Source organism: Chelmon rostratus, chromosome 5, assembly GCF_017976325.1.
Source record: "Chelmon rostratus isolate fCheRos1 chromosome 5, fCheRos1.pri, whole genome shotgun sequence".
Lineage (NCBI taxonomy): Eukaryota > Metazoa > Chordata > Actinopteri > Chaetodontiformes > Chaetodontidae > Chelmon > Chelmon rostratus.
The window spans coordinates 2,016,066-2,042,286 of NC_055662.1; the positions used below are offsets into that span (position 1 = coordinate 2,016,066).

General features: G+C 43.2%; 1 protein-coding gene across 1 annotated transcript; it reads right to left on the minus strand.

Annotated features, from left to right (window-relative positions):
* Positions 1-326: 326 nt before the first annotated feature.
* Positions 327-25,805, minus strand: LOC121607052 (protein crumbs homolog 1-like). The gene is made up of 13 exons (XM_041937712.1): positions 25,736-25,805; positions 19,501-20,196; positions 18,561-18,756; positions 16,552-16,691; positions 15,001-15,186; positions 14,763-14,876; positions 9,705-10,658; positions 8,558-9,099; positions 6,475-6,640; positions 4,022-4,883; positions 2,907-3,023; positions 2,653-2,779; positions 327-548 (listed from the first exon to the last, which is right to left on the minus strand). Exons 1-13 carry the CDS (start codon positions 25,803-25,805, stop codon positions 327-329), a joined length of 4,392 nt encoding a protein of 1,463 aa, XP_041793646.1.
* Between the last annotated feature and the right edge of the window lie 416 nt (positions 25,806-26,221).

Genomic DNA, 26,221 nt, shown 5'->3' on the forward strand with positions numbered 1-26,221 from the left:
TAGTATATGCAGCCCTCACGTGGTTATGGTTGCATGAGATTTAAGCTTGAGATAGTCTTCAAGGCTCAACTTTTCAAGGGGACATTCAGAGTCAGCGCATGCTTAGACCACACTCTCCCCAGCAGGACAGTCTGAGTAATCAGTAGGCTGTCTCTCTCAGACTGTGGTCTTTACCTGTCCTCTTCTGAGGCTTCGACAGCAGTAGTTTTCCCTGGTGGAGGATCAGTCATTGATTTCTCATCCACACGACAGGGCATACACGTTCTCTCTGCCCTCTACATGTATACATCCACTGGCTGTGAGGCTGTGAGGCAGGGCCGCAGGCCTCAGATCAGCCTCTCCTCTGGGGGCACTTTGAGGACACTGCCCATCTCCAACCGGGCACCAGCCACCTCCTGTGAGCTGGGGCTGTATGTGCCCTCTGACTGACGCTTCTTCCGTGCTGTCATGATGAGGAAGAACACCACCAGGATGGCCAGCAACACACACAGGGTTGTCAGGGGGATGGTCACTGCCAGCCAGGGAACTCGCTCCCTGTGCTCCTCTTTCTGCAAGAGGACACGACAGACTGTTATGTTTGCATCACTGTGCCTTTTTTGGTACCACTTTATAATATGGTATGTATAGTATATATGTTTATACATGTGTATGTGTGTGTATGTGCGTGTGTGTGTGTGTGTGTGTGTGTGTATATGAATACAGATGTGGTGTGAAGGTTAGGATTTTTCTCTTCTTTATGTTTTATGTTTATATTGTAAAGGGATGCCTTATCCAAAGGTGGTATGCTGTTTTTTTGATTGCCGATTTCTGTTGTCAGGGAAAACATGTAATATAAAAACACCTGTTTGGATCATTCCACAGGTAAACAGGTTGATTGGTAACAGGTGATAGTATCATGATTGGGTATGAAAGGGGCATCCTGGAAAGGCTCAGTTGTTCACAAGCCAGGCTGGGACGTGGTTCTTGCCTTGTGAGGCAGTTGGATCTGCGAGTTCACGAGGTTATAAGTTCAAACAAGATCACATGAGTCAAGAATCCATCCTGCCGGCTTCGAGTAATGCGTTTGAGGCTGAAACACAGGGGACTGGACCTATCAGCAGCGTATGAAGAACTACTAATAGTTTAGGTGGGTTGACAGCGAGATGTAGATGCTGCAGTCAGTCCTATCAGAACTGGAGAGTTTTTCATTTAAAGAAGAGCAAAGATATAAGAAAGAACACCACTGAAGGCTTTTCTCTATTAAAAAGATGTTTTGACTGATGATTCATTGATCTGATTGGCTGAAGTTAACCCATGATAGATGGTGATAGACGGATGGTTCATCCAATCACCAGCGAAGTATTTTTGAAAATGCCTGCCCTTTTCCAAGCTGTTTGTTGTAACAAACAATCTGGTACGTCAGGTTGGCAAGGTTCACCACAGTGAAAAACTGTGTGGGGCAAATAGTCCGGCAGTCTAAAACCAAAGATTCTCAATGCATAATTGCAAGAAATTTAGCAATTTCTCCATCAAATCCATAATATCATCAAAAGATTCAGAGAATCTGGAGAAAATCTCTGTTTGTAAGGGGCAAGGCCAAAAACCAACATTGAATCCCTGTGACCTTCGATCCTTCAGGCAGAACGCCATTAAAAACCAACATGACTGTTTAAAGATAATACTACTCAGGAACACTTCAAAACATTGGGCGTAAACACAGTTCATCACTGGGTTCCAGGTGCAAGTTAAGACTCCACCGTGCAAAGCAAACACCATATATCAACAATATCCACAGACGCCACTGACCTCTCTGGGCCCGAGATCATCTGAGTGGAAAAGTGTGCTGTGGTCTGACATTTCAGTGTTTTGGGAAATCATGGATGTCATGGCATGACTGTTACCAGAGCAACGTTCAAGAAGCCAGCATATGTGGCCGTATGGAGCAGCATAAGCTGCCATTGAGATGATGTCTTTTTCAGGGACATCCCTGCTTATCAGAGCAACACGATGCCACGGTCTGCATGTGTTGGAACAGCGTAGCTTCATAGTAAACAAGTGCAGGTACTAGACTGGCCTGCCTGCAGTCCAGATCGGTCTCACATTGAAAATGTGTGGCACATTATAAGGAGCAAAATGTGACAAAGGAGACCCCGGACAGCTGAGCAACTGAAGTCATACACCAAGCAAGAATGAGAATGAATCATTATGATGATATGATTATGATTCAGTTGTGATTTTGAGAGATACTACTGGCAAGAGAAAGAGCTAGTCAGAGAGGGTGATTACTGCACATCATTCACACTGCATACCATAATACTGTCATCCAGTTTTCCATACGTTTCAATAATACACTGTATTTTACTTCTAAGTTTCACTTTCTACTTCCATATACACTCACATACTTATATATAACACACTATTGTTTATATTAGCTTTCTTTAGTGTATTTCATTAGTATTTGCAGTAGTAAGAAGCCTGTTTTCATAATTCTCAAATCATTCTAGCCTACATACAATATTATATCTTCATTTTAGTATTTTAAAGTATTAATCTTCATTCAAAACTTTGCAACATTTCTTCTTGTGATAGAAAAACCTGTAGTGATATTTTAGAAAAGTAATCTGAATATAAGCCATGGATTTGAAATCCATGAAAGCTCTGCTTGTCACTTACGTTGCTCTCACACAGCGTGCCGCTGTAGCCCGGCACACACTCACACTGGAAGTGGTTGAGTCGGTCCAGACAGGTGGCACCGTTGAGACAAGGGCTGGACTCGCACTCATCTATCTCTGTCTCACACCTGAAACACATCAGCAGGGCTTTAACTCAATGCTGACTGACAGAGCAGCGGCTCACACACACACACACACACACACACACCTGAGCTGCAGGTGCGTGGCAATGAATGTGCAGTGTGCTGCTCTCACCTTTCCCCGGTGTATCCCGGCTTGCAGGTGCAGTTACCTCCAGAGTCTCCTCCGATACAAACCCCTCCGTTAAGACACTCTGTGTTTGCATCGCACGCCACCGGAGGGAAACGCCACCTGTCATAAACACAAATGCAGTTTACATGAAATGTTTGGTTTTATGTCTATTTAAAAGCAGTAATGCTGATTACATGTCAATAAATAATTGTCTGAAGCAATAAAACTATATAGTTTGTAAAGATATACAAAATCTAAAATGTAAATAATTGTAAATAATTGTGATCTGAAAAGTCCAGTATGTAGGATTTAGGGGATCCATTGGCAGAAATGGAATATAATATTCATATATAAGTATGTTTTCATAAGTGTATAATCGCCTGAATAAATCCTACACACTGGACCTTTAAAGCTGAACTAATCGATATTTTTATAGCAACAAATTCTCAAATGACAATGTATAATGTTATCAGTGCACGGGTGGAAGAGGAGAGGGAGAGAGAGTCCACTGTGTATTTCAGTTGTCCTTCCACACTGACTGTAGGCTACTTGTTGCATTGCTCCTTCGTAGCTCTTTTTACTGCTCTGTTGGTTGAATGGACCAAGTCACAGCATGTTTTTGACATAATAAGAAACCAGCAAGCTCAAAGCTGTAGTCCAGCACATTGGAACAACACTCCACCACTTATTCTCTGCGAGTGATCACTAGTGACAATACTGTGAATCCATTTTTGTCAACAGCTGGCTCCACATCACTCACAGCTGATTTAATACTGAGCACAACCAGGTACAGAATTGTTGTGAAGTATTTGTTTGCATCAATATTTAGTGGATGTGTAGTGGTAACTGAGCTCTTCATGTGGGTGTATGTGTGAACAAGCATACAGCAGCTGGGAAAGTTTTTGGACCAGTCTGTATCCTCCAGGCACAGTGCACAGATCTCTGATATATGGGTTGATCACTCACAGGTCTACAAATAAAACGCAGTCTACTAGAGAGGATGTGTTCAGCCTACAATGATGTTGTCTGATCAGGTCACTCGTGGTAATCCTCATGAATATGAGCAATAGCTAAAAGCCGAAAACATTCTGTAGAGAAACAGAAAAGTGTCTACTCACTGGCAGCGCTTGCCAACATAGCCAGGAGGACATGAACATGTGTGTGCTCCCACTGTTTCCACGCAGGTTCCTCCATTCACACAGCTGAACTCCAGACAGTTATCCACCTCTTCCTGACAGTCTTTCCCTGTGTATCCAGGCTCACAGTGACACTGGTAGTCTGCCAGCAGGTCTTTACATGTGCCGTAGACACAGGGACCGGAGGAACACTCATTTATCTCCATCTCACACAGTTTTCCCTCCCATCCTGCACTGCAGCTGCAGTTAAACTCATTAAACTGGTCCTGACATACACCCAGGTTGAGGCAGGGCTGAGAATCACAGATCTGCGTGCCTTGGCATCCTATGATGGGCTCATGCCCACCCAGTCTGAAGAAATGGCTAATCTGAGGGGCGTCTGGTACATTTATGAGCGGCAGGTAGACTCCACCCACTCTCACCTCCCCTAAACATCCAGTGTATTTCTCAGCCAGCCAGATTTTGGTGTAATTGAGGAAGTTGAGGTTGCCGCCGGCGCCGAAGCTGTCACCAACTCTCTGGCCATCTACAGTGAGGCGCCAGCGGGACGTTAACTGCGTGGGATCCACCATGGTCAGCTGAATTTGATGCCACGCGCCGTCTGCAATGGCCCTGTGACTTGTGAACGCCAGCAGCTCTGCGCTCACCCCGCTGTCCAGTTTGACAAGGAGGGAGGAGTTGAGCAGGCCCAGGCAGAAGACCTCGGCTCTGCTGGCAGCCCGCAACAAGATTCCACTCGTGTCCCGTGTCCGGATGTTCATGGTGATGTTGGTCACAGGGTCTAGCAGTGAGCTGTTGGCAACGTACTGGAGACCATTGTCCTGAAAAATGGCTTCAGTTAAACCTGTGGGGGGAGAAGATCTTGTGAGCAGTTCTGAAACATTACTGAAACAAAGAATAACGTGCTGACATGCTGATTCAAAACAGAAAACCACAAACTGATCTGCTCTGAAGTCCTCCTTGGTATAAGGTTCAGATATGTTGTCTCTATGTGTACCGTGTGTGTGTATGTGTGTGTATATAACCAGTTGAATCAAACTAAAACAACTGTTCAAACTGAATCCATTGTTGTAGCTACTCACCAATGATTTTATTTTGTCATTATTATCATTATAGTGATATTAAAAGGACGGTTTGAGTTGCACACACAGTGAGTGTGTACATCTTGCTTCATTTTGCAGACTTAGTTTGGGTCTCCTATCCAAATACAGTGAAAAATATTTGTTTGCCAGCTGGCTGTCCCAGCTGGTAATACATTAGTCAAGGATAAACAATGTTTGCAGAATATTCACAATACACCCACATCTGGATTGCCACACCCAATGGAGCTGGGGCAAATGCCATGAACAAACTGCAGTGTTTATTCCCATCTTTCTGACCCTGTCAGTGCAATGAGGGAGATACAGGCTACCAGTCATTTTAGCCATACCTCTTATGTTGATACCCCATACCTTACAGTAATTACCTACATCAATGTATCAGAAATTAAAGATTAGCCACCTATCATATAGACAAGTGAGATTACTCCTGGCTCTGGAAGAGATAATAACCCGGTCATGTCATTAAGGTTATTTTTAAAGGAAAGCCAGTGGGACAAACTGAGGCCATGGAGCTTGAAAGATGTGGGTGTTTACTGGGCACATGTCTAATGAAACTGGAAGTGGAGGATCAGCGTTCTGGGAGGTTGACCTGTATGAGGGGGTAAATGTCAAGAAACTTTGCCATCAGCTCTGCTCATTTTGTTCATTCTTTTAATCTGTTTTCACCAACTTTATGAGTGGGTAATACCAAATCACCAAATCGCCGAAGTATCGTTTGAATAACAATGCTTAAAAATGAAACATACAGCTGTCTTAATCAACTAAGGAGTATATCCTCCACTAACACAGTGTCACACATGAAAATCAAGAGATGAGTACATTCATCATGAGCATGAGGAGCATTAAGGAAAGAAGCTTTCATAAAATCAGGGGAGGGTCCCTTTAATTGTGACACATTGATGCAGTAACGAATGAGGCATGGTAACGATTATTGGCAGCCTCTATTCTATACCTTGTGTTTCACATGTGTCTGTGTTGCTTCCTCTCCCCATTTCATTTCAGCTACTTAGAAAACACAACAACCAGGAACTATGTATTTGTTGTTCTGTATTTCAGTATGTTTGTATGTATTGTCTTTCTTCTCAGCACCTGTTGCAGTCAGACTCTTTAAGTCATGGAGTTTCTTCCCTCTCTTGTACTAGTGAGTTTTTTCCAATGATGTCAGTGAAGGTCTAAGGTTGGCAGGTTGTCCTTACTATCTTATGTTCATGGCTCTTCAGAAACTTTTACAAATTCAGTCCAAAAAGGAGCTAAACGAATAAACTTAAGTTGACCTGAATTGACTTGCCCTCACATGATATAGAGAGTGATAGTCACTGCCAAAGGATTACTCACACTCGTAACCATCCTGTAGGTCCACACAGCGGACTCCGTCAAAACAAGGGTTGTCGACACACCACAAACGTGTCTCGCACAGCCGCCCTGAGTAATTAATGGGGCAGTCGCACTTGAAGTCATTCCAGGTAACCTGACACTGTCCACCGTTGAAACAGGGCTCATCCTGCGCACAGACAAACACAGATGGATGGATTAGATGATCGCCTGTGAAATCTCTCACCTGATGCGACCACAGAGGCAGAAGCTGCAGAGAGGATTGGCCGGCAACTTACAGCTCAAAGGGATTCACAACCAGATCGATGTTAATAGGGTTGAGGAAATACAGCACAGTCCAGCTATCAGACAGCACTACAAGACACTGGCATTAGCATGTGTTCAGTGTTATAGCCTCACACCAGCAAATCATAAGAGTGTTTATCTGGAACTTTTCATGAAAGCTCAATATTTGCCTGACACTCAATACCTCATACATATATATAACAGAAACACAATGTGATGGTTTGCAAACCACTAAAACCACACATTTATATATCAAATGTTGAAACTGAGAAATTTTAGCATTGTCACAATTTATATCCTCATTCAGAATTTGATCTCAGCAACACGTTTTTAAAAAATTGGGACAGGGTCATGTTTACCACTCTGCTGCATCACCTCTTCTTCTAACAACACTCTGTAAGCGTTAAGGTACTGAGGAGACCAACTGCTATCATCCTGAAAGTGAAATGTTTCCCAGGGTTGCTTGATGTAGGATTTCAGCTGCTCAGCAGTTCAGGGTCGACTTTGTCATGTTTTATGTTTCATGACGCACCAAACATTTTCAATGGGTGAAAAGTGGGGACTGCAGGCAGCTTAGTTTAGCAGCCGGACTCTGTTACTGCAGAGCCAGGCTGTTTTAATACCTGCAGAATGTGGTTTGGCATTGTCTCGCTGAAAAAGACGTCGTCTTCTTGGCAGCATATGTTGCTCCAAAACCTGAATATATATATCAGCATTAATGGAGCCTTCACAAATGTGCAGGTTACCCATGCCCTGTGCACTAATGCACCCTCATACAGATGCTGGGTTCTGAACCGTGTGCTGAAAACAAGCTGTGTGGTTCCTCTCCTCTTTGGCCTGGAGGACATGATTTCCAAAAAGAATTTCCCATTTTGACTCATCAGACCACAGAACAGTTTTCTGCTTCACCTCAGTCCATCTTAAATGAGCTCAGCACCAGAGTCATCTGTAAACTGTGTTTACAGATGATGGTTTTTGGAAGTGCTCCTGAGCCCATGCAGTGAGTCCACTACAGGATCATCTGTTTTCAGTGCTGTCTGAGGGCCTGAAGATCAGGACCAGCCAGTGTTGGTTTTCAGTTTTGTCCCTGCATACAGAGATTTCTTCAGATCCCCTGAAACTTTTAATCACATTATGTTCTGTCGACAATGAAATGAAAAATTCTTTGCAATTTAACATTCAGAAATACTATTTTTTAACTGTTGCAGTATTTGTCAGCGCAGTCTGTCACAGAGTGGACCCCCTCCCCATCTTTACTTCAGAAAGACTCACCTCTCTGGGAGGCACTTTTTAGACCCAATCATGTTACTGACCTGTTGCCAGTTGACCTGATTCACTGTGAGATGCTACACCAGCTGTTTACTTTCAGCATTTCACAGCTTTTCCAGCCTTTTCTTGTCACTGTCCCAACTTTTTTTTAAACGTGTTGCTGCATCAAATTCTAAATGAGGATATAATTTTCAACGAACAATGAAATTTCTCAGTTTCAACATTTGTTATGTCTTTGTGCTATTCTCAATTAAATATGGTGTTTCAATGTTTTGGAAATCACACATTCTGTTTCTATTTCTGTTTTACACAGCGTCCCAACTTTTTTGGAAACAGGGTTGTATGTTGGATGTCATGTCATTAATTACGTACTGTAGCCATGTTATAGAGGCTGTAGAGATGGCAGTGTTGATTTGTTAACGTGTCAGTCCACCACTTTTGTCTAAACTGAAATTTGTCAAAAAAAACTTTCATGAGATTTCTGATTTGGCCTTGTCTATGTTTTTCAGCAGACTGTATATTCTCTCTTTACCTTGCATGTGTCATCACTTTGGCATCCTGGTAGGACGTTCTCCTCTGTGCTCGCCTGGTAAACTTCCTCACCCTCTGGACTGTCTTCAGTGGTCAGGTGCTTGTGGTCTAGCCGAACATCCTGCAGGCAGCCCTTGAAGCTTCCACCCCAGGCGTTCATGCTCTTGCCTGCAGGGAGCCCGCCGACATACGCCACATCCCCCGCCTCTACACTCACATTCCCTAAGGCACGATGATTCCCTGCTTTGGGAAAGACCACGTGGCCATAGTGTACCTTTACCATCACCAGATTATTGTTGCCATCAGTGACAAACTTGGCCTCAGAGAGCAGCGTGGTGTGAGGGCTGTAAATAGCAACAGTGCCCTCCTTCAGATAGACTGTCAGGTAAGACGCTTCCTCTCGACAGAGCTGCAGGAGCAGACCATTGTGTTTGAGGGAGCGCATTGAAAAGGAAATGGTGAAGTTGTCTCCGTGGGTTTCCGAGATGTTGAAGGCGGCATAGCTGGTGGTGTTCTCATGGCCAAAGGTCCAGGATGGATACTCTGAGGTGGGAGTAGGAAGCACAGAGTTGTCAGTATGTTACTCCAACACACTGGCCCATGCCGGATCGATATGTTTTTTTGGTTTCCTTAAAGGGCCCAAAAGTTTTATTTGAAATGTCACTTGTGTGGGGTACTACTCAACATGTGAAAGTCTGACTGGGCTTGAACAGTACACATTTTTAACAGAATTTTTTAAAAACATGCAACTCCATGACCCATACAGTAGGGGATATTCAGGATAGTCTATGGGCAGGATATCTTGGCCTCTGCTGTACTGATTTTATCCTTAATTAACACTGAATTGTCTTGCTTTTGAAAGGTGGTGTACGGATATACTGGCCTTACCTTGTCTTTAATGTTCTTTTTTATCATTTTGGCCTTAACTTTATGGAGGTGCAACACCAAATGCAAATGTTCAGGTGAAATCATTTGTAGATGACAAGAGCTGATTTGAGAATCGCTTCACATGAGTGGAGGAACCTTTCAAGACTACACGAAGGTATAAACACTAATGAGACTGCAAAGCTAGTGACTGTGCTGCATTTTCAAAATCACAGTACAACATGGTAATGATGGTAATGGTAATAAACCTTTGGAGTTCTTACCTTTCGCACAGCTTTCTCCATAGTAGGGCCGATGACACATACAGCTGGCACGAACCCACATGTCCACACACTGACCACGTTGCATGCATGGCTCATCCTCACACCAGTTTTTTTTGCTGCATCCCATTTCCAAGCCCTGGTTCTCCTCTCTGATGAGGTCCTGAGGAAGGAGCAGCTTATGGTCAACTTCAAGGTCTTCCATGCAGCCAATGAACCCCCTTCCACTGGATGTATGGGCTAAATATTCTTGCGGTGCCCCTCCAACGTAAAGCTGCTGAAAGGAGCTGGGCTGGAGGAAGATGAGATGGTTGTAACCCTCATTCTTCACCTGGCATTCTTCCTCACAGCCAGATCCCTTTACAGCCAGAACCAGTCTCTCATCCATGGTCACAGTGACCTGGTGCCATTCTCCGTCATTGACTGGGCCAGGGTAAATCACCTGCAGTACCTTCCCTGACTTCACCCTGGCCTGAAGGGAGCCTCCGACTAGCTCCAAGGAGAGAAAGCGCTCTGTCGTGCCGCGGTAGTACAGCACCATGTCGGGCAAAGTGCTCTTGAATCGCAGCTGCATGTGGAGCCCGTGATTGCGCTCTTTAGTCTCTCGCTTCGTCCTGTTTTGGGAGACAGGCAGCTGCATATGGACATAGCCCTCGGAGTTGAAGGAGAAGGTGGTGGAGGTGTTACAGCGGTCTCCGTTCCAGCCGGGCGGACACTGGCAGGTGTAGCTGTGCTCTCCATCGTCGGTCAGCACGGGGACGCAGCCTGCTTCGTGTTGACACTGGTGCTGTCGGCAGCCGACCAGAAGGATGTCACAGTGTCGCCCACCCCAGGGCTCCAGGCCAGGCTCTGGCACAGGGCAGTGACAGCTATAGGAGTTGGCAGCGTCTTTGCACGTGGCACCATGCTGGCAGGGATTGCTGTCACACTCGTTAATGTCCACCTCACAATGAATGCCTGTAAGGAGAGATACACACACTTAGTACTAAAATTTACTTTACCGACACTAATTCAGCTCCTCCTTGGCAGAACACATCCTTCATGAATAGCAACTGAAGTCATATTTAATAATTTAATCACAAATCTGTAAATCAGTCAAATAACAAGGGGACAGGGCTGGGAACCTGGAAAGTCAGACGACAGTAAATAACTTAATTAGATACAGAGCTAAGCGTGCATGCGTTCAGATGAACAGGCAGGTCATTTGCAGATGAGGAAATGACCGGAGGAAAAAGCAAATCATTGGAGGTGAATTCGATTTTCACAGATTTCCTTAACACAATTAAACCAGGATCAACATACTGATTACATAAACTGGACGTTGATACATTGTGCTATATGGGTGTCAGACAAACTTGTGACAAACGCACACCCTGTGCCAGAGTTACACACAATTATCTGCCTGGTTTCAGCAGTCAGAGCCGCCTCATCAGACCGCATTCAACATAAAGCCCTGGCAGCAGCAGTCAACTTGCATTAACATAGTCCTTTCAAATACTCTACACCCTAAAGCTGTTCGTCCTCTCTGTGCCAAGACTCCACCCTCATACACAAGCACGCAACTTTCGGCTTTGTTAATGTAGCATTAAAATGTACCTGTCAGCCACCAGGGCCCACAGCAGCAACACAGCAGCAGCAGCAGCATCAACCTGCTTCCCCCCATGATCCACTGAGTCAACAGCCAACACACCGCTCACACTGCTGGATGACAGGAGTGACACAACCAGGTCTTCTCTCTCTCTCTCTCTCTCTCTCTCTCTCTCTCTCTCTCTCTCTAGCTTAGAAAGAAGAAGTGCCTCTACTACCCCACTCTGTACCAGGCAGACAGACAGAAGTGATTACAAGGCAGCCCTGCCCACCTCCTCTTGTCCTCCCTCTCTTTCTCCCTCCTCCATCCCTCCCAGAATCCCTCCCTTCCCTCCCTCACACCCCCTGCTCCTCTCCTGTCTGTAGCCCAGCCCAAGCAGAGCGGTAAGCCTCCAGCTGGCTCCTGTCAGTGTTTGACAAGAGGAATGCAGTGCTGCAGTCCCCTCCCTCGCTCCATGCGCCGGCCTGTGGATGCCCACTAGTGGCAGGAGCTGCTAGAATGAACCTGTAGGAGGTGCTGTCCGTTCAAGGCTACAGGTGGAGCAATCCTCAGCACGCCTGGACCAATACATGGAGCCCATAATTACTTTAATAACATTTGCATGTCAGGTAGTCTGTGTCATCCACCACTGTGTCTGATTATATTGCACTAGATACATGATTATTTATGTTACCATATGCTCTTTTACTAGTATTGACTAATAAAGGGGATTAGCGTTAGTGAAAAAAATGAAATTTGAGCTTTGAAATTCATCTTTTCTGAAGTTTTCTCTTAGAATTCAGAATTCTGAATCATCCTGCCTACAGTCAGAGACTGTCTAGATGAATAAGGCATTAGATTTTGGTTTACTGGCATTAAAATAATTTTTGCTGAAGTTCAGAGATCCAGAAATTCAAGTCTTACAGTCTCAGTCACAGTCTTGCTGTTGGCATTTTTTAAAATCCAAACTTTACCGTCAGATTTTTGTGTAATTATATGCTCACCAGGAGTGTGGGACATGTTCTTTAACTCAATTTAAATAACAATTGTTCAGAAGATAAAATCTCAGAATTTGCTTCCGTCTAACATTTTCACACAATTATTCTGTTAGACTTTACTCACATAATTCTGAGATATCTACGTATCTTCTGCCGTACTATGTTCATATACTATCTGACTTTGTATACCTTTAAATCTATTACAGCTGTCAAAGCTGTGATTTCTGTCCAACCCTGAACCTCTCTCTCTCTCTCTCTCTCTCTCTCTCTCTCTCTCTTTCTCTCTCTTTCTCCCTATCGGTCGAAGCAGAAGGCCGCCCACCCAGATCCTGGTTCTGCTCGACGTTTCTGCCTCCTAAAAGGAAGTTTTTGTGCTTGCTCATGAGGGAGTTGTTGGGTCTCTGTAGATAAGAGTCCGGTCTGTACCTGCTCTATATGGAAAGTGTCCTGAGACAACTTCGGTTGTGATTTGGCGCTATATAAATAAAATTGAATTGAATTGAAATTGAATTGAATAATGCAAATACACTTAGGATGTGTATAATGCTGCTGTGTTTATTTTTATTAGTTCTTTGAAAGCATGCACCTGTTGCTGATGAAGTGAGGAGGAAGCCACAATGTGAATAGATTTGTTCATAGATTTGTAAATTAAATATGACCAACCCTTATCCCTACATTTTTAATCCAAAATGTTCTTCCATAACTCTCTTTAAAAACTCTTTAAGCAATGAGGAGGGCACAGGAGGGTTTAGTCTATACCATCTTAACAGCCAGTTTTAGTGACACAGATGGAGAGTCACCCTCTTAAGTTAATAGGATCATATTTTTCTTCTGTCTTCACTTGCTTGCATGATAGTGATGTGTTTGGAGTGGAGAATAACAGAAGAATGAAGTGCAGATGACCTGATAAAGGGACCTTGTTTTGCTCACAATGTTTAGTATCACATTAGTTTTTTTGTTTTTTGTTTTTTTTCATCAGGCTTTAATTAGGCTCCTAAGCAGCTTTGCTGTAATCTCCCCTCCCCCTGACAAATTTCTAAGGAGACCCCCATTTAATGCCTAAGGTGGACGCCTGACATATGGCACCTTTTATTGGCTTTGTTGTTTTCTGCTATGCTCCGCCATACCATATGCCCTCTCATCCCCTCCTATCCTCGCTCTGCTGTGGCCTCCACATCGTCTCGCCGTAATGCCGTGAGCAAATTAGCCTCTCATTTTGTTGATGAGCGCATTTGGCTGAATTCCTCACTTCTAAGTCCAGATTGTGTGTTTCAAGGTCATCGTTTGGTGCAGTTGCTCCTGTTTTGAGTGATGCAGTGACAAATCTCCTCTAATGAGGAATTAATACCTTGGCTGGTCATGAGGAATGATCGGTAGAGGGAAGATTAACGCTTTATTGTTTGGCCAAGGAGATTCTGAGACCAGGCGTGAAGGCTCTGTCTACACTCAGTGTAGTTCATCAGTTCATCTCATTTAGATTTTTCTTGTCCCCCACAGGGAAGTTGCTTTTGTAGTGAGGCAATCCAAAAATGAAACACTGAAAGATGACTTTAACGTCCAAATACGACTATTACCTAATAACATGTTATTGTTATTGTAAAAGAGATTTGGCTTGGGATACAAATTTCACAGTAATTTAACAACAATTTAATCTAATCTAATTGCACAATCAACAAAATGAAATAAGAAAGCTTCTAATGGTCCTCTAATTCCTAATTTAAAATATTGTTGTTGACTTACTTCCTCTGAAACTAACAAAAACTCATATCTCTTACCAGAGGAGTGCTTCATTAAAAGGACAATCTGAGTTCACCAGCACTGCTGTTATTATCATTTGTCAACTATAGGAAAAAACATCTGACAAAGAAGGCCACTAGTGATTTCACAAGACAGCTTAATACTATATTATAGTATATATTTAATAGATATTTCTTGTATGTATTTACATACAATTTACATATCAGATCTTCTTGCGGCTGAGAAGCGCCTCCGTTGCTCCCTTGCTCACCCTTGCTTGCGTGCTTACTGACTAATGTGAGTATGCTTCATTTTGTCACTTTCCCAGTGTGAAATATAACAACAGACTAAAACCTGCTTAGAATTGGTGTTGGGACACATGTGCCATTTTATTCCTCTTTCTTACAAATTGCTTTAGTATTGCAGTCAAAGCTAAAATTCATCAATACACCACGGCATATTTTCCACTGCTGCCCTTTAATAACATTCTAGGTGGTCTAAGTGCAAGTGATGTTTGTCTGAGCTCGACTGCCCTGTCTTTAGATGTAGTAACGTTCAGCACCAGTGTCACACCTCCACTGGCTCACTGACCACGAGCCCACGCAATAACTGTTCATGTCAGAAACATGAGTTCTGCAGTAAGGATGAACTGTAACAGGGACAGGGCACAAGCCTGCAGGGTGCCTCTGGAGGAAGAGCAGCTCAGTTTTCTTTTGTTGGGAGATAAGAGAAGAGGCGCAGATAAGAGGTTTGTCCTACCTGTGAATCCATCTGGACACACACACTGATAAGCGTTCACCAGATCCTGACAGCTTCCTCCATGCTGACACGGAGCAGACTCACACTCGTCCACGTTGACTGAGCAGTTGTCTCCTGCAAACCCAACAAGTTGAAGAGATTCATATCATATCATATTCACATGAGATGTCCTCGTCTCTTCATGATGAGTTAACGAGGCAGTATGCCCAGTAACTGAAGGGGTTTTGTTGTGGCTTACCGGTGAATCCTGGCAGACAGTGGCAGATGAAGCCAGCGGCCCGTTCATAGCTGAAACTGCCTTTGCTGAGTTCAGGGAGCGTCCCATAGTTCAGGATATCTGAGCGCTGGAAACACTCACCACCATTCTCACAGGGGTGCTGCTCACACTCGTCTACATCCACCTGGCAGTTTTCTCCCTCATAACCTGGACAGATGCACAAATATATGTTTAAAGGATATGGTTGGATTTTTTTCCAAATCTGTCTTTATGCAATACTCACATGGCCACAAGTGCATTGAAAGTTATTTACATTAAAGTTAAGAGTAAAGGCATTGTTTACTGTAATCATTTCTTTTGTCCACACAAGCTAAGTGATTTCATGCTAACTGCAACACATATAGTAACACCAAACACATGCCAGACATACATGTTGTCAGCTAGCTAGAGCTCATGTCTGTACTGCTGGCTGCATTGGCTGTTTGTGTCGAATATACACAAGTTGCATAAATACCTCAGCTGTTTGAGTAGAGCAAACTGAAAATTCATGCTTTGTCTCAGTTAACAGACTTGCATGTGACTACCAGGATGTTTCCCTCTGCTGCAGCTGGAAATGATGTTTAGCGCAACACAAGGAGGGAATTTCATAAGAAAAAGACTGTAACTTCACAGGGCCCACATTATTTGACTAAGTCAGACTGCTGAGGCCTTATATTAGTTTTAGTTCAAAGCATTTTTGCACAAACTTGAAAATTTCCTCACTAGTTTTAGTAATTTTAGCCACTTTTTCCAAAAAGAGTCTTGTGATAAATCTAGCTACAATTTGAATTTAGACCTTTCTATGTCTTATTTATTCCTATTCTCTTAATCCTAATCTTATTTGAATATCCATAGCCTTCATTAAAGTTTTTGAAACTTCAGGTGGATTTTGATGCATATTAAATTACAGCAGCACATCTTTTAAGTGTATGAATCCACCTGTGAAATCTGCAAGTGAGTACCTGAACACACACACACACACACACACACACACACACACACACACACACACACACACACACACACACACACACACACTTTATGCTTTACGACGACAAAAATCACACGCTGACGTCTGCATCTCTCTCTGTCGCAATGTGCTTGTGCATTACTCTTCATAATTCATCACAGCCCTGAATATTTGAATAGTGCGACACGGCTGTTTTTACATAGCTCTACCATAAATATTGAACGGTGCGAAGCACAGCCCCACTCTGAAGCCCCCTGTCTTGCCCTCTAAACTGAAGCATCAGTTTTGGTTTGATTTATGTGTGGGAAACCTCCAGCCTGGGGACACTTTTCTGTGCGCAAGTTCTAGTTATTTTTTCCTTTAATTTAAACATTTCAACATGTATTTTCTTTTATGACTTCATCTTAGTGATCAGGCAGACTTCACTGTTCACACAGTGATTGTGGTATGTTGAATTTAATGGCTATAGCAAATAATCAACCTGCACTCAATGTGTGACTGCTGTGATGTTTGAGAGTCGGTTTGTAACATGTGTAGAGTTGGTGTGCAGAGTGATGGTGTACCTGGCCAGCAGTGGCACTTGTACTGCTTGATCTGTTCCAAACAGGTGGCACCATGCTGGCAGGGGTCAGAGGCACATTCCAGAATATCCTCTTCACAGTGGTCGCCTACAAAGCCCGTCCCCTCGCAGTCACACTCATAGCTGGGGAAGAGCACAGACACAAGCAAGTCTGTCTTATACTGACTGTCAACAAGATGATGTGCATAATTATATCAAGATTGTTTGGTGCATCTTTGAAAAGAAACATGGAAATTGAGCAACGGTGTGTTATTCTTTCAATTCACCTTTTTAACTGTACAAGTAGGAATGTTCAATTTCTAAAGTTAGATGGCTTTGAATATTAAAGCAGAAAATGTAATGTTGCAAACACAGTGATCAACACTGTTACAAGAAATCCTAAAGCTTCAACAGAAATTGTATGGGCAGCAACAAATAAAAACAGCATTGTCTCAGCTCATTTGCACAATAAAAGCAAAAACTGCACTTTTTGAAGAGGCACTTGAAACAATCACTCAGTTACAGCAAATGAATGGGCGTGTAGTTGGAACTGTGGGTGGCGTCCAACAACCTAATTTTTCTGTCCACACTATAATCTACTGTTTTCTGACCCATTTTACATCAGTGGTCTTGTTCCTAAGCATATGTAAAATCAAACATCCTTCATTCCCCATCTTGCTCACTCCCTGCTGTTCCAATCAGTGTCACTACCAGGCATTCTCACCACCTCCAGCCATCTAATGACTCATCACAATGACTGACAGTAAGTGGATTAATTCTTATCCGTGGTCAACTTTAATGTCTGCCATGCACCCTCAGGCTGATCCAACACACTGCTGGATTACACATCGACCTTACCAAGCTTAGCCTGGGAGGGAAATATAAACAGAATACAGACTACAGAATGTCATACAGACATTTGCACTAAACATGTATGGTGCCTATAGGTATGTTAACCACCATCACAACCACCAGTCTAACTCAGTGTATGGGTCTTGCTTTCAATATAATCGGACATGTGATCAAATTCCACCAAAATGTCTACTGATATTCAGACATCTCATCGAAGACCTTGTGCTAATGTGCATGTCAGACAGAATTACTCAAAAATGAAGATATGGAGGCTTTATTGGCTTTAAATGTTGCCGAATGGTTTGCACAAGCAAACACATATTCCCAGAGGGTATAAGTGTAGCTCAGGGGCCCGTCTACCCACTAAATAAAAAAGTGTAAATACAGTTTATTGATTAGTAAATAGGAGGCCCATTATACATGATGCATCAACAAGACCAATAAAACAAGCGATAAATATGAAAGCAATACTAAAGAAATATGTACCAAATACATGTACATCAAGACGGGCTCATATCAGATGTCATCCACACATTTCACAGGTGCAATCAAAAGATGTTTTGTAAAAACTGTTTTGTAGAGCAGCTGGACATCTTTAACTGGTCACCCAACACACCTTTTAGACTGCTAACCCTCACAAAGGACTGACTTCAAAATGAGGCAGGGTCCAAACTCCCCTCTCTCTTTCCTCCAGTACCTTTTCTCTTGAATCTGGACTCAACCCAACTACAGAACTAGACTATAATAAACTTGACACTGGATACAAAACTCTTTTAAAAAATGGATAGAAAACTGAGCTAGAAAACATTTAAAAACACAAATTTCACATCAGTATGAACCTCCAGATATTTCTAACTGGAAACAATTTCATTTGCAGCTGTGGATTTATGGTGGGATCTGGCAAATACACTGCCAACAACTCCTTCATCTTACTAATATCAAGATAACGTAACACAAGCTGAGAAATCTGTCAACCACAACTGCTTAGGTCTACAGCTCCAATTCTTCCAAAATGTAGCTCCATGTGTAACTCTTTATCCATGAGGTTGTATTGCATCTCAAAAACCCAAACCATTCTAACTACAATAAAACTGTAACTGTAGGTATGCACAGACAGTAGAAATGTGTGTGTGTGTGTGTGTGTGTGTGTGTGTGTCCTACCTGTTGACCCCATCTATGCACGTGCCCTCATTCAGACAGGGCATGCTGGCACATTCATCAATGTTGACCTCGCAGTCCTGGCCCTGGAAGCCGGCCACGCACTCACACGTGTATGTGGCGACGTGGTCTTGGCAGGTGGCGCCGTTCTGGCAGGGATGCACCTCACACTCATCGATCTCCACCTCGCAGTTAATCCCTGCAGGGGACAGAGCAGGGATGGCAGTGGGCCAAGGCATCATGATATTGGCAACACTCCTAATTATCTTAGCGCACGTACAGATACAACACAACGAGACTGGAGCTGCCAGGAGATCAGCTGCAAATGGAAAACAGACTAATGCTACTTAAACAGAGCCATGCAAACTCTTTTCATACAGTTAACAGAGTTAAAAGCTCAAAAATAATATGCTAAAATAATTCATAATTAATATGCTATCTGTATTGACTGCATTAATCCATAAAAGATGCAGATTTTCATTCAAAGTGATTTTTTAGTCATTGAATACTGTCACAAAATACTAGATAACAGCATAGTCAGCATAATAGTCGTACTATGACCACATTGATCAAATCTTACTCAATCTTACTACCGCCAAAAACAGCACTGAAACACGTTTAGGCAGGGCCTGATTAACCCTCTGAGCATTGCTTGTCAGTGTGGCACTGATGTCAAAACGGATGCCAAAACATGGATACTGAATGATTCTACAAAGCCCCTGATTATATTCAATGACAAGGTTTCTCTAATTTGGTATATTTTCTTGTACACTACTAAAAGTTTCCAATGAAATACAATCTTAGAAAGAGGAATCAGTCTTTGGTAGAACTGGTCGAAAAGCGCTGGGATTGCAGGTCAAAAAGGTTTGGAACAGCTCAACTCGATGGGTTAAGATTGGGGAATTCTGTGTCTGACCTACTATAGGCCTGCACAGTGTCTTACCTTTGAAGCCCGGAGTGCAGTCACACCTGTAGTGATCCACCTCATCCACACATGTGCCATTGTTTTGACAGGGTCGGGAGGCACACTCATTGATGTCCAAATCACAGTGGTAGCCTTGAAAGCCAGGCACGCAGAAACACTGGTAGGTGTTCACCCCGTCTTTACAGATGGCTCCATTCTGACAAGGCTCAGACTGGCATTCATCAATGTTCTCCTCACAGTTCCTCCCCTGGTATCCGGCAGCACACTGGCATTGGTACCCAGTGTCAAGGATGTCCAAACAGGTGCCACCATTCTGGCATGTTTCCTCTGAACAAATGGTCACATTATCCTGGCAGTCCTCTCCTCCCAATCCAAGGGGGCAGTGGCAGGAATAGCCATTGACTCCATTGAGGCAATGGGAGCGGACGCCTGTGCAGGGGTTGCTCTGACATTCATCCACGTCCTGGGTGCAGTTGAGGCCCGTGAAGCCGTCCGGACAGTGGCAGGTGAACTCGTCAGTGCCAAGCTTGCTGGTACAGTTGGCGCACGGTGCCACGATACAGGCATCATACAGCTCATCGCAGTTTTTGCCCATGTACCACACCGGCCCTTTGGGGCACAGGCACACGTAGTCCCCCAGGTGGTCGAGACATGTCGCACCGTTGTTGCAGGGAGATGATAAACACTTGTCTGCTGCTGCTGTGCAAAGTAGGCCTGGAATGGAAGACAAAAATGACAATTTACAATGCATTTTTTCATGACAGTCCATCTTTTGATAGAGGTGGGATGGGGACAGGATAGAAATTCTGAGGAAAAAGACATCACAGTACATCTTTTAACTGACAAGTGACCTTGCTGAGTGCTATTAGTCGTGTGAGTACTAATCACCAAATAGATAAAGTCACATGTTGCACCTTTACATTCTATTGATCTTTAATGTCTCCAAGAGTACATGGAGTACACGGTACATGCTCAGAACTTTTACCAAAAAGCAAACATAAAGGGCCATGCTGTGATGGATGAATACCTGTTGGCTAATACAGCACACTGTCCCTCCCCTGTTAACTTGAACAGCATTATTCTCTGGCTTATGCAGTGGGCTACCTCCAACTCTGACCTTTAGCTGTGCTTAGAAACCAATCCGGTGATGAAGAGTAACAAGCCCCTCTTTCCTCTGGACTTAAGGTCACAGCAGATGGTGTTAAAAGTAAACTTATTACATGACCAGGCTGGCAGCTGTCAGCGTCGTCAATGAAAGTTTCACTCACTCATGTCTGTACACAGTACTCATGAGTGAGCTTACACACCTTACTTCTGCTTATGGGGTGTTCCTTTTTAAGAAAGTACACCTAACACAGATGCACGGCTCTCTTGAGTCTGTTAAGACATCATCATTACGTTAACACTAGTATTTACTTAGACACCGTGAGCTAATGGTCATACCAGTACCAAGTAAGGTTGTAGCAGCAAGACTAGCTCTTTTCTCTTTTCAAAAATTACACCTATCTTAATAGCATAAACTTAATTCATTATTTCAGTCAATTGCTTTTATCAGCATTTGTGCATGCGTCCTCACACCTGGAACACTGCATCGAGCATACAAAGCTTAAAGTAGAGAAACCAAATGCAGGTAATTTTGAGGAAAACTTCCCCTGTGTCTCCTAACAAGGTGCGTGATTCATGACAAGCACCACATCCATGCATTGAATCATGGTACTGTGGGACCCAATCATCAGCAGAAGGGCAGATGATGTGCTCCTCTGCTAGCGAGTCAGTAACAACGTGCTTGTATCTTCTCTACATTCCTTATTTCCCACTACATCCACTTTGCCGGCCCCAGTTCCTGTGCCATGCCTGTGTTATCACTTCCTTTATCTGCTCTTAACACCAAGCCTTCCTCCTCACGTCTCCTCCTGCTGCTTTGATGCTCTCCATACCTGATAGATGCTGAGAAGTGTCCTGTGTTGTTTGTGCTTCCTCTGTTTTAATCTGAATGCTGTACTGACCGGCATAGTGTCTACGACATAAGCTGATGGAGCTTTTTGGCCTTAAAAAATGTCAAAACTCTTGATGAATGAATTTGTTTAGTAAAAATGTACTTTGCACTTTAGACCAATGGTTTAGACAGTTAGACCAAGTCTACCTCCAATCTGTAGAGTCTAAAATGTTTTCAACTGATTTAAAACTGATAAATTGACTCATTTAACAAAATGAATTTGCAATGAATTAAGTGCATTATATTTCATTCAAAAGATGCATTCAAATGATGAAAGGGTTTTTAAGTTGATTAAATTAGCCAGTCAGTGTTTCCTTATTATGTCTTTAAATGTTGAAATGCTAGGGAATTGCTAAATTAAATTAAACTTTACTGATCCCACAATTCATTTGTTACAGCCAACAAAGTATAAAGAGAGGCAAACAGAGAGGCATAGAAAGAAAAAAAAGGATACAGAATAAAAATAGAAATGCCTTAAAAACAGGCGACCAGCTCTGTAACTTTCCAAAACAGATGATCTGACTTTCACACCCACTTCAGACTGATTAGCCAACTGTGTGGAGGTGAAAAACTTCTCTCTCTGACTCACTTCTTTCCTTTTTCTTTTTGTTATACCACTCTATCTGAGAGAGAGAGAGAGAGAGAACCCACTATATTCTACGAGGAGGTGAGCCAAATGTTTCAGAATGTGTCGATTGGTCCAGCTTTGATGGTAAAGCTGGTATGTTTCTTCCTCTTCATTTTAACCTAAACTGTGATTTTTTTCAGAAGTGTCACTTCCTCTGTCTACATCTCTCTCTCTTACCTCCCTCTGTTGGCTCTCACTTGTACTGAGAGCATCTTTTACTTTTTCTCATTGTTGTTCTCTTTTACTCCCTTATCAAACAGTCAGCCCTGGATCTTACCCATGACTGGCCTCAGTCAGAACCGTGCACGGTAACCTGCACTACCTGTGACCTCGTGGATCCTGCAGAAGTGGGCTGACGGAGACTGTGATGGTCTCCTCACTCTTCACCCCTCCATCCAAACCCAATCAACCCCTCACACATTCCAGGGCGCTGATAACAGCTCCTCCTACACACAGCCCATCCCCCCCATTACAGAGTACTTCATAGATCATGGTTATGGCCAGACAGGGCTGATCCTGGCAGTGACTGGTACCAGCATGTCAACAGTAACACTGAGCACAGCCGCTGACTGCTAGCAGGTAGACAGATGACAGGATCAAACCACAGATGCTCTCCAGAGACCCCACAGCGTCTCCTCAGAGGGGGGTTTGGTTCAACACGGACATATCACTACCCTGTCCAGTGGAAAGCAGGGAGTTCATTCACATGTAAGGCTGTTGTTTCATTCCTCTTTGATAAGGTTTGCTTCTTATACAGGCATCTGCACTTCACCTTAAATCAGTCATTAATGAAGTGAATGGCCTCCAGATAATAATGAGATGGTACAGTAGATAAAGTATTATACATATTCCTGATGATGGTCAAGATCTTCAAGAGCTCCACTGTTGTCCAAAGGCTGAACACATCAATGAGCCACACCTCAATCCCACATACACCATCCTGCTGCCTCACACACTCATAACTGCACTGCTGAAAATAATTCCACACAAATTCACTATTTCCTGCTGGTTTCAGTAGAAACCGTTGGGCTTGTGATTGAGTGCCACTTACAGGGTAGGTCGCGCTAACACATGTTGGTTTGGGTATTTTCATTTTACTTAATCTTTTCAATTTTTTAATATTAATATTATAAGTAAGGAACACCCTGAGCAGAACTTCTGTGTCTAAGAAATAAACTTAAAGACAATGAGAAAATGTCACACTGAAGGAATATATGTTGATAGGACAATTTAGACGTTAAAAGCCTTTAAAAGAGAGGATCCCTGGCAGGGGGCGAGTGAGAGAAAGTGTTTACCTCGAGTCATGAAAACAGCATCACAAAGTCAACAGAGCGTCTTGCTGTAGGGCAAAGGAAGCAGCAACGCTGTGAATCACAGAGAAAGGGAAGCCCCTGGCTCACGCACGAGTTGAGCTCAGAGGAATTTTATTGAATCACCACAAGGGACTGGCAGCTCTGCCTTGGTTCAGCTTTGTGCTGCAGAGGCTCCACAGCAGGTGGCTGCTTTGCTTTATCCAGAAAAATGCAGAAATCCTCTCTGAATCAGTCACAGTTACACACTGAGTCAGACGCACATCCTTTTGTGTCCTGTGTGAGCTGCTGCAAAGGCTGCGTCATTTCTGACACAAAGGTTTCGTCTGGTTTGGCTGCAAAATATGTGTTTTGTTTGGATGGGGTGAAGCCACCTTCACCTAAACACTATTTAAAAGAAAAGACAAAAGAGAATTGAAGCACTACAGTGAGCAATGAACTCCGGTATGTGTTTGTTAAGAGTAAAGAGTCATTTCCGGGAGTTTGTTATCAGCTGGCTCCTCCTACTGATTTTGAAACTTTTTTTCCTAAAAAAGTGAAACACTTAAGTACTCGGCTAAGCTTTTTGCTTACATTTACTGTGGACACCCCATATTTTTAATCTTTTTGGCTCACCTGTTTCCACCTCTTTTTAGAACTTTTCATCACAGTTACATTGAAAGCCCAGATTGCACTTGTCTCGTCTGTGTGTATCATCTGGAGATGGCAGCCCTTGAGGGGCCCACAGAGGATGGTCCTGCTGGTCAGCGGCTGTTATTCAGGCTCGATTTCATTACAGCAGTTTTTGGGCCAATTTCTCAAATCCCTGTCCTGTTTTAAGCCGTTTCCTTGAAGTAAACTGGTTGGGAAATACTAGCTTGTTCTTTTGTGTACTTTTCTTTAAAAGGAAGTCTTGAATATAGTAGTCTTACTAGGCAAACTCTTCATCTTACAGTCCCTGTCGCCGTCATCATCACATGTACTCTGCTTCCCGTCTGTTTTCAGCTGCTGTCTTTTTCTTTAAATCCTTCAGAGCTCATAGTGCCAGGACTCTTGCCATGCTCCTTAATACCCATCACTCCCTCCATTCAAAGCTGAGACAAAAAAGCTGTGCAGCAGTGCAGCCGGACGCTCAGCTCGTTACCATGGTAATCCTTAACAATGCCACCCGCAGCCAATCCCTGCCTCTGGCCCGTCACCATTTAAACGAGCTTCAGACGCTTCACACAAATGAAGGTCGCGGGAAAAATGGGTCAACAGGGTTTCATAAGGTGTAGGGGTCGACCAAGACGCCCCCACACACACAAACCCACCCCCCACACATGCACACGCACACACTCAGACACACCCGAGGACTAGTGCTGCACCAGCTGCGGATTCATCACACAAGAAAACCAGCCACTTATCTGATATGATGAATGAGTTCATGATCTGTTAGGAATTGGGGAGTTGTAAACACTTAACTTTTTTTTTAACATTTAGTAATCTCATGGTATGTCTAGAGATCTGACTAAACACCTAAAACACAGGAATCTTTAGCAATCACTGCATGAATCACTTACATACATCACTTCATTCTAAGTTATTGATCCTGTCATTATTCCAATACATACATACACACATTGTAGTGTATACAAAACAAATGATGATTCTTAAGCTACTGCTGAAAGATAGATTTGATGCTGCTGTTTAATAGATAACAAAAAACACAAAAGTGAGAAATGAAAACTACCAGAGACTCTTTAATTCATGGGTCCATAAGTTCCTAATGATCTCCTAGGAAATCTACTTGGAATAACATGTAGATTGATAGTTTATTTCTATGTGTTATTCACCATATGTGCAACTGTATGCATGCTTGTTGACAAATGTCACATGTTCAGCTGACCTGCTGTGCTGACTAAAACACCCGGTGGGTTACGCTAGCATCTGCTTGTGAGTATCTGAACTGGAAGTGCACCAGGTAAACATCGTCTATATATGACCCTCGCAGTATAGTGAGTACCAAATTACATGGTTCTTTCCAGGAAATTTCCTGAAAGTTGTTATTAATTATTCAGAAAGTAAGGACCTGTGAAATCAATTGCTACCAATCTGTCACTTCCTTCTAAAGTATGGTCATGAGGTACCATTGCATGGTCATGCATGTGCATACATAATGTAAATACTTCACACCAGCATTACAACTTCATTTGTGGATAGGATTGTGATTTTTTTTTTTTTTTTTTTTAGGATTGTGATTTTATACACTGTCTGAATCCTAGTCATAAATGTACAATGTGACTGCAAAGTGTTTAACATTTGTATGATGGTAGTAAAGTGCACATGTTGAGGCCTCACCCAGTTTGAACATCATCATGGTGATCAGCAGCATTCTCTGATATCTGGACCAAACTCTTCCAAACTCCATGGTGAAACAGGCTGCTGGGGTTTCCAGTCAGTGTAGAACAATGCTGTCAGTCCACAGCTTCTCCATCCAGCAAACTCTCCATCCAGGCTGCTCCAAGCTAGCTGCTGGGGGTGAGCTCCAGCACCTCCATGCCTGACCACTGGGACACTGGATCTAACTGTGTGTAAGAGTGTGTTTTGAAGTGTGTGTTAGTGTCTCTGGGGACCAAGCTGGTCTGGAGTAAAGCAGGGTAATCACCCCAGCAGAGAGTGAGCACTGGAAAACATGGAGTGGAGCGCTGGACTCTGGATTGGACTCATTCAAACACTGCTTCATTGACTGCCTCTCTCTGTCTCTCTGTCTCTCTCTCTCGCTCAGTTGTATGTTTTCTACAACAATTGATGTTCTGGATAGCTACAGTAAGAAATAAACAGAAA

Excerpts from the sequence above, each read along its gene's own strand:
- LOC121607052 (XM_041937712.1), bottom strand. The coding sequence starts at position 25,805 with ATGGAGTTTGGAAGAGTTTGGTCCAGATATCAGAGAATGCTGCTGATC. Across the intron at positions 15,187-16,551 it reads CAAGTGCCACTGCTGGCCAG|GTTATGAGGGAGAAAACTGC; the intron begins GTACACCATCAC and ends GCATCTGTCCAG. Across the intron at positions 3,024-4,021 it reads TATGTTGGCAAGCGCTGCCA|GTGGCGTTTCCCTCCGGTGG; the intron begins GTGAGTAGACAC and ends TGTTTATGACAG.